This window comes from Poecilia formosa, unplaced genomic scaffold (genome assembly GCF_000485575.1).
Source record: "Poecilia formosa unplaced genomic scaffold, Poecilia_formosa-5.1.2 Scaffold48, whole genome shotgun sequence".
Classification (NCBI taxonomy): Eukaryota; Metazoa; Chordata; class Actinopteri; order Cyprinodontiformes; family Poeciliidae; genus Poecilia; species Poecilia formosa.
In genome coordinates, this window is record NW_006799987.1 from 2,063,146 (window position 1) to 2,072,314 (window position 9,169).

The 9,169-nt window shown below is 39.2% G+C and overlaps 1 protein-coding gene across 10 annotated transcripts in view; it reads left to right on the forward strand.

Moving 5' to 3' along the window:
- Positions 1 to 9,169, forward strand: part of sptbn4b (spectrin, beta, non-erythrocytic 4b) — a 75,986-nt gene that overhangs the window by 37,254 nt on the left and 29,563 nt on the right. For 9 of the 10 annotated variants that reach the window (XR_001662180.1, XM_016671678.1, XM_016671679.1 and 6 more), the window contains 2 exons: positions 2,122 to 2,212; positions 7,789 to 7,935. Coding sequence is in view for 9 of the 10 variants with exons in the window: in XM_016671678.1 (XP_016527164.1) it covers positions 2,122 to 2,212; positions 7,789 to 7,935 (238 nt within the window). In the remaining variant the exon portion in view is untranslated. Of the gene's footprint in view, positions 1 to 2,121; positions 2,213 to 6,058; positions 6,284 to 7,788; positions 7,936 to 9,169 lie in introns of those variants that run through there. The other variant, XM_016671681.1, reaches the window with a different exon arrangement.

Below are 9,169 nucleotides of genomic sequence, written 5' to 3' on the forward strand. Positions count from 1 at the left end.
CTTCGAGGCAGGTAAATTTTCCTCGAGGAATTTTAGTCATCGAGGTACTCGAATCATTCGAGGAATCGTTTCAGCCCTAGAATGTAACTCATTACTAAAAACATCTGGCCAGCGGTAAAAATTGTGGTTCTCACATCATTAGACATATTTTTATATACAACAGGAACCTCTTAAGTTGCTGAAAAAAAATCAAAGGTGAAAATAATTAAAATCTGTGAAACACTTAATTTCTCATGAACACAGATGTTGTAGAAACTTCGATCGATAAAGTGCATTAACTCAGAAAAGTTCTCACAAATCAACCTTACTTATTGGCGCCACGTTTTTTATATTATGTCACAATTTTTCTGCCCTACTATGTCCTTACCTCCTCACCTCCGTAGCACATCGGTAATATTTGAATGAGAAGTCGACGCCGCTGTTAAGGTGATAACTTAACTAGGTTGTCGAGCGTTTATATTTCAAAACGGAACCGGATAAAGCTAATTTTAAATCCAACACCGGACCGATTCTCTTCCCTGTTTTGTTATGGCCCCACCGCCATCTTTAATCCTGAATCAGCGACTCCGCTTACGGATGGCCAGCGGCGCCATCTCCTGGATGGCGGCCAAACTACACCACTAAAATAACGTCTCAGTGGACGTTATTAGTGAATTGAGAGGAACTAGTTTTAATATACAAAACCATTAATCCACAATCAGAAGTTGATTATTTGTTTGCATCCCTAGCTAACAGAATCAAAGTAAAACAAATACTTGAGAGAAGCTATAGAACAGCTATGAACAGCTACAGATTTTAGGTGTCTTTGTTTTTGATTTTCAGCTAAAACTCTCTGCACCATTCTGGGTGCATCAGTCTCAAAAATCTAAGCAGCTGGTAAAACACAACAACAGTTTTGAGAACAAAGAGAGAGACTCTCAGGGAGACAAAGAGACAGACAAAAGGACCCGTTTGGTCCAAAACCACAACCCTGACCGTGAAATCTGGGTGACAGCTGAGGTTTTGCTTTGCTGGAAAGAGAACCACATGCTTTTCGTATTAGATTACCATGAATGTACGCGAGTTTGCTCTAAAATCTGCACCTAAACTAGCTCACTGGACCAGTAAGCATCTGTGCACTGATGCAGTTTGTCCGCATTTAAATGAGGTATTATGCATTAGTGCCATATCCACCAATTTTCAATGTGTATTAATGGTAACTAGAGCCAGAGTACACTGCAAAAACACAAAATCATACCAACTAACTTACAAGTAACTTTTCAGCGACATATAGAAGCTCGTTTTAGTCAATAATTCCTCAATATTTATGAAAAAAATAAAGATTATTTCACTAATTAGACATTTTCCCATGTTATTAGTGAAATAATCTGCCATCAGAGCTGGTCATTTTTTTTTTGCCAATATTAAATTATTGACTAAAACAAGCTCCTTCTTGCTCAAAAGTTACTTGTAAGATAGTTTTGTATTTTTTCAAGACAAAACTATCTTAAAAATATCTTAATGTACTAAGATATTTGCACTAGAAACTAGACCAAAAACTTGGTAAAATTTTGTGTTTTTCAGTGTAATTGTTGTAAAGAGTGACGTTTTTGCAATTATTTTTGCAAAAAAATGTCTTTTTGCATGTTTGTCATGCTTCAGTGTTTCAGAACATCAAACCAATTTAAATATTACTCAAAGACAACACAAGTAAATAACGATGCACCAATTTGAAAATTTGGGCAGATAACAGTATTAATATTGCTGTTGTGGCCGATAACCGATAAACCAATATTTATATTTCTCTACCGTTTTGACACCTTTGGAAAGAATAAAAAGTAGCCAGAAACAGACAGCAAAATAAATATCTGTTGTTGATATTGGCAGTTTTATGTATTGGACCGATACTGATATGTTAAAAAATAACTAATAACGGCTGATATCGATGTTGGTGTCGATATATCGTGCATCTTTATGAATAAACACAAAATTCAGTCTTAGGTAGTGTTTATTAAATAAAAAATGCTATTATACTTCTCCAGTTAGTTGACAAATTCTCAGACAACTCAAAAGCATCAAAATTAATTTATGTTTGTCCAGAAGGTTTATGAGTTCAGAATCTTCCTTCTGTTTGTGTTTCAGGGGAAACCAGAACAGGGAACTGGCCCAGCAATGGCTGGAAAAACTGAACGACCAGTGGGAACTTCAGAGGTTTCTCCAAGACTGTCATGAGGTAGGAAGCTGATGGGTTTCAGTAGCTGCTTCATTCTCAAGTCTCACTCTATCCGGTTAAAGCTGCAGTAACTAACTTTTATAAAACATTTGTTTTTTACATATTTGTTCAATAATTTCCATTATTTGTAGTTTTTTCTTTCTACCCAAAATCTGGTCGATGAAAGTTGAGTCTCAGCATATCCTCATTTTTGAAGGATAATTTTGTTTATAGCGACTTTATGATTCATGTTATTTGATGTTTTGTTTATTGGGGATATTTAAGATGTCTTCCAGTTCCAGTGTTTAAATGTCCATTAGAATTTAAAGTTTATTAATCTTTGAGAATGTGTTATTGGATTATTATGATGTTGACATTATATAACTTGAAAATGGTCTCAAAACAACAATATTATCATTTATCACAATTTAAATTTGTTATTGTGACGGATCTTTCTGTCACATACTATGTTGTCACAACACAGTGATAATTTCAACAAATACAATGAAAGTGCCGTACTGCAGCTTTAATGTCCGGTTGGGTCGTAGCCCGGTTGGGTTCTAGCCCGGTTGGGTTCCAGCCCAGTTGGGTCGTAGCCCGGTTGGGTTTTAGCCCGGTTGGGTCGTAGCCCGGTTGGGTCCTAGCCCGGTTGGGTTCCAGCCCGGTTGGGTTTTAGCCCGGTTGGGTTTTAGCCCGGTTGGGTTCTAACCCGGTTGGGTTTTAGCCCGGTTGGGTCGTAGCCCGTTTGGGTTCCAGCCCTGTTGTGTCGTAGCAAAGTTGGGTCGTAGCCCGTTTGGGTTCCAGCCCGGTTGGGTCGGAGCCCGGTTGGGTTTTAGACCGGTTGGGTTCCAGCCCGGTTGGGTTGTAGCCTGGTTGGGTCATAGCCCGGTTGGGTTTTGGACCGGTTGGGTTCCAGCCCGGTTGGGTTGTAGCCTGGTTGGGTCATAGCCCGGTTGGGTCGTAGCCCGGTTGGGTTGTAGCCCAGTTGGTTATGTCTCCATTGACCCGGTGTTCCTCTGAGCTGCGGTCGACGCTCTGATGATGTCATTTTGAAGCGCCTGTCCGTGGTTGGCCAGCTTCTCTGAAATCTCTCGGTATGTTTGTACGTTGCTCTTCCACTTGACGCCGTTTGTCTGCACATATCGTCTTTGGTCATCCGGTGACATAAATTCATGGGTCGATCAGTGAATGCGGTTTGCTGCCAATCAAACTGATTCCATGGCTCGACCCGCTTGTTCCACCACTGAGACGGTTCTGAAAAACGGGGAAGAACCATTCAGGATCTACAAATGTTCCCTTGAATTATTTGACTACCTGCAGATTGTGTAGTTTGTTGACGTTCAAAGATATTTACATATTCAACCATCACGTTAGTGTAATGTTGTTGGGGGAATTTACATAATTTAAACTACAGAAAACATTAGATAAAGATTAAAAATATTAACATTGGTAAATAAATATGTGTAAATATTATTTTTTATTTAGCAAGCTAAATATTATGTTTGGAGCTAAACATTTAGCTTGTTCGCTAAACATTTAGCTAGCAAGCTAAATATTTGACAGTAATATTTGAGCATAATATTTAGCTGAGTAGATAAATGTTTAGGTAAATATTTAGCTTGTAAAATAATATTTGGCTTGACAACTGAATATTTAATTTGGAGCCAAAAATTTAGCTCCAAATTTAATATTTATTTAGCAAGCTAAATATTACATTTGTAACTAAATATTTAGCTTATTAGCAAACTCTTTTTTCTGATTTTAACTTTTAATAGAGTGTCCAGTTGATTTAAACTGCATTTTAAATTAAAATCATCATTTGAAAACTCCTTTCTGTATTTCATTTTGTTAGCTTTGTCTATTAAAATTGGTTTCATAATTTTAAACATTTTAAAAAGGTGGAATGTAATGGTTGTAAATTTAATAAAAATTGGGATTGCTATGTGTTTATCATTAAAGTTGAACCTTGGAAACAGACAGGAGGATAAAACCCGCGCCGCCCTCCGATCCTCCATGACCCCTGCAGTCACATCACTTATGCAACTTTTAAATTCCTCCGTGCGCGTGCTCCTGCTGTCGCCTCTGGAGGTGTGAGCCGCGTCGTGTTTACAGCTGCCTGTTCCCCGACACGTCTGCGCGGCACCAACACAGAGTGTGATAACTCCAAGAAGAGGCGACGACGTGTGAAAACCAGCCCCGATTCATAAAAACAGCCAATCTGCTAATCCGTCCTGCCTTCCTCTCCTTCTCTCTCTGCTTTCGGTTCTTGTTGCTTCACCACTGCAGCAGCATCAAGCTGGAAACTGAGAGTACAGCTGCAGAGACGGAGGGGAAGATCAAACAAAAGCAGAGCTGCTGCTAACGATTATTCTGACGATTAATTGGATAAAAAAAATTGGCACCTCTTTAGCCTTTTTTAAAGTGCAGTATTAGACAAACAAATTAAATTCCTTTTATAAATAAGAATATGCACATTTTGTTACCTAAGTTGCAATAATGTAGCATTCTTTTAGTGAATTTGCACAGAGTGAAGCCAAAACTATGCATTTTGAAGAGTTTTGGTAAAACATATCTACAAATCAAGGTGTATTTATTTTTAAGGGGATCTATGATGCAAAATACACTTTTGCCACGTTTTTCTGCTTCCATTTGCGTCTCAACGGCTTCTAAAAACAGTCCAAGCGTTTAAAAAAGCCACCCAGCTGTTTCTTGGTGTCTGGAAAATGAGCCATTTCAAAAACCTCCAGAATGTAACAACGCAAATGAGCAAGTGCTGCACCATTACCTATACCCCAAACTGAGCTCCAACATGTTTGCTCAGCTGCTTATACTGCTGTATGTGCTGTACAATGGCTGCTGGAAAAGACAAGTGTTCTGTTCTTGGCTTACCATGGTGGTAAAGGAGGCTCCGCTTCTGCTTTTCAGAAATAACACGTGTGTATAATTGTGTATCTGTTTTCATCCATTTTCATGAGTATAGATTGTAAACTGATTTGAGGGGCCTATCCTAACCTGTTTAAGGAATTACAATTACAAATCTTCTCAAATTTTTGTCTATTTTCTGCTAATGTCCAAAAATTACAATTTCAGAATTGTGGTATTTCCATTAAATAAGATATTTAATAAAAAAATCATAAGTGATTAAGCTTGTTCACACAATAAGTCATTAAAAATAATGACAGTGATTATGTAAACATCAGCTATGTCCATAATTCAGCGCTCACCTTCAATGACTTGGAGTGACAAGCCCCGCCTACTTGGGAGCAGCTGCATGCTAATCACTCGATTTTTGGGGAAATTGTAGTCTGCCATTTTGGAAAAGAGCAATGGATTCAACACATTGGAATGAGACAACTTTTTATGAACCTTGATGTTGTGAGAACTCTAGTGGAGCAAAAAAGAAAAAAAAAAAAAGCAAAAACAAATCATCATCTTATTACCACTTCCTGTTGTCTTCTTCGTGGTTTTCGCCCGTAGTAACATCCGGCTGTGAATCACGTGACTTTTGTGAGGCGGCAAAAGTGTTTCAAAGTGGCTGAAAAACCACCTCATCCTAACGTGAAACTTTTTAAATATATATCGCAACACGTGACTTAAAAAAAATACGTGGTTAATAGAAACGCAGCTACTGTCACGACATGGTGACGGTTTGAACAAACCTGTAAAAGCCGGATGCTCGGTACCTGCCGTCCCGGACTGCTCGGTCCTCCCCGCCTCCATCCCTCCGAGCATCCGGCTCAGTCACAGACGGAGCGATGCAGGGGAGGGGCTCGGCTCTGTGCCATTTTATTGTTGTTTTTTCTTTTTTGGGAGGAGGGTGTCTCTCTCCTCTCACTCCTCCGTCACTGATCCACCCCCATTCCCGCATCCTCTCCTTTCTGAGCGAGTCTTTGGCACCAGAGGAAGGAGGGAGGAAGTCTCTTCACTGCTGGTTTCATTTTCCTCCCAGCTTTTTTTTCCCCCTCTCCGCTCCCGTGTTTTCTGCATAGAGGAGCATCTTTGCATGTCGGTGGAGGAGCGAGGATGCGGACATCGGAGGCTGCAGCCTGCAGCTGCCACTACCCAGCGGGCTGCTGCCGCTAACCGCCGCTGGTAAACCAGATTTCTTCCTCCCAGCTGAGTGAGAGCAGAACATGGAGTGTATTCCGATGGGTTTTTGAATTAAATGTGCATATCGCAGCCTGAGTGAGAGCGGGGGTCTGCTCGGTGTTTGAGTCTGCGTAGGTGGTGGTGGTGGGTGGGGGGAGATACTGTAAGCTGTTATGCTGCACATGTGAATTCCTGCAGCCATGTTTGTTGTTACACGTGTGTCAGGCTACATGCGCCGTGCGTCATTAACCGTGACCTTGTATTTCAACTAGAAACGCCGTAAAAATATGAGGAAAAAATGCAAAAAAGCGTTTTACTTATGCTAACATGAATCTCTTCTGCACTAAATATGTTTAATAATCAATAATTCTGCTCTGCATCTTTTGATAAGGGTGTTTTGATATTTCAGAAATCTTATCAGAGCGTCAATAGCTGCGCTTACATTGACCATATAATTATAATAATTGTTTTACTTTTTATTTAGTGTTTTTATTGACAGCATTTTTGTATCTAAGTCATTTTAATCACGTGATAACACACATTCTAATAACATCAACATGTTAGTAGGTGATCATTAAAATGACAACCCATACACTAAAGGTAGCATTAGCAGCTAATGCTACAAAAGGTAGCACTAGCTACATTTTATAGCAAAAGGTTACCTTAATGCTACTAGCTAAAGTCCTCATTTTGGTGTCGTTAGCCTCGCAGTGTCGTTTCTCATGCTTCCCTGCTCTCTGCAGGCAGTCTCTGTGTCGTCAAGCAGTGATAGCATTATCTTTTGTAGCTTTAGTAGTACAAATGCAATTCATTTAAAAAATACTTCATTGATGTGAAAAAGAAATTAAATGAAAAATTCTTATTTAATTTTTTTAGCTGCTAGTACTAAAGGTAGCATTAGCAGCGACATTTAATCTGTGGTAGCTGCTAATGTTAGATAGTTGCTAACATTAGCAGTTAGCTAAGATTTATATATAAACTGAGCTTTACATGCTAAATGTCAATGTTACTCAGCATGGTGGTGATAACACACGTCCTACTGGTCAACATGCTCGTCGCTCATCATGCTAGCATTAGCCTTGTAGCATCATTAACAGTGACCTTGTAATTCAGCGAGACATTTTGGGCGACAGGCGGAGCCACCCTGGGCAGTTCGCCAGTCCATCGCAGGATGTTGGTTTTATATGTTAATAATAACAATACAATGGTCATATGATCTACAGCCGGTTGTTGCCACAGGGGCAAACAGGTGAAGACAACCAGAAGTAGTTGGAGGCGCTGAAAGTTTTATAATGACTTACCGCATAAACAAACATATTCTGGTGTGATTTTAATTGCGTTTCTTATTTAATGGAAACAACGCAACTGCAAAGTTGTTGTTTTTTTTTTTTGTTCTTTTGACATTAGCAGAATATGGACAAAGTTTTGCGCATGTTTGCAATAGAAATGACTTATGGTTCCCCTCCTCCTCCTCCTCCTCCTCCTCCTCTGTCGTCTTTTCTCTGCAGCTGGGGGACTGGGTGTACGAAAAGATGCTGATGGCGAGGGACAGCAGCCGAGACGAGACCCAGAAGCTGCACAAGAAGTGGCAGAAGCACCAGGCTTTCATGGCCGAGCTGGCCCAGAACAAGGAATGGCTGGATAAAATCGAAAAGGTGCGTGCCGCCATCAGATAATGCAGGTTTCCTGCCTGGAGCGAACGGTTTTTGGGTCACGCCGCTGCTGAGTGCATTCTCCCTCTGCTCAGCTAAAGGAGGCTGGAGCCGTTTTCAGAGAGTTTCTTCTGATTCTTGATGCCACAGAGCTTCATAAGATCTCTTTAACTATGCTGTTTTTATTCTGACTCTGCCTGTTTCTTGTATAAATGTTTTCTTTGGTTGATATTTTTGTTTTACTTCTTTTAATGGAAGAAAAATCTTGTAAATTGCATAGTGAGGTATTTATCTCAGGACAAAGGATGAAATTTACCTATTACGTTAATTCCTGCATATTTACATTGCCATGAATTGTGGTAATTTTAACTAGGCCTGTCACAGAAACAGATTTTGCTGGACGATAAATTGTCCCAGAAGTTATTGAAATGAATGACAGTATTGTTGATTTGAGACAATTTTCCAGTAATATATTGGTAATAGCATAATAATAGTGAAATAAAACATTCCCAAAGATCAATAAACTTTAAATTCTAATCAACATTTAACACTGGACCTGGAATAAATAAACAAAACAACAGAAACAGCAAATAAAATTAATTATGAAGTCTCTGTAAACAAAATTATACTTCAAAAGAGAATCTAGTTGAGACAAAAACACCAGACTGAAGTCTTTTAGCATCCAGTTTTTGGTAGAAAGAGAGAAATGATAAATAATGCAAATGGAAATTATTGAGCTTGTTTTAATTTATCATGCAATTAATTGATTTATTGCAAGAGGCCTGAACAACACAGTTGGTCTACAAGTAAATCAGACATAAAAACAAAACAATAAAAACGTTAAAGCTGAGTCAAAAGTAAAAAAAAAATAATCAGAAAATATTTAAACAGAGAAAGACTGTCTATAATGTTCAGTAATGTTTATAAGTTTAGTTCAAACAAACGCTCTCAAAATCTATATTTTAACTATCCAGTATTTGATGATATAAATGGAACATGCGTTTCCTCTCCCAACCACAAGGGGGTGCTGGAGCGCACTCTGCTTCCTCTGACCCTGTGATTATTTTTCTGGGACACAACATAAAAAAAAAAAAAACCTCCTGGGAGTTTGATGGGAGGTAATTAATCTGGGGAATGGATAGCATGGAGGCATGAAAAAGGAGCAGTTCTGCAAGCAAATGTCACCTTGGCGTGGAGCTCACACACACACACACACACACACACACACACACACACA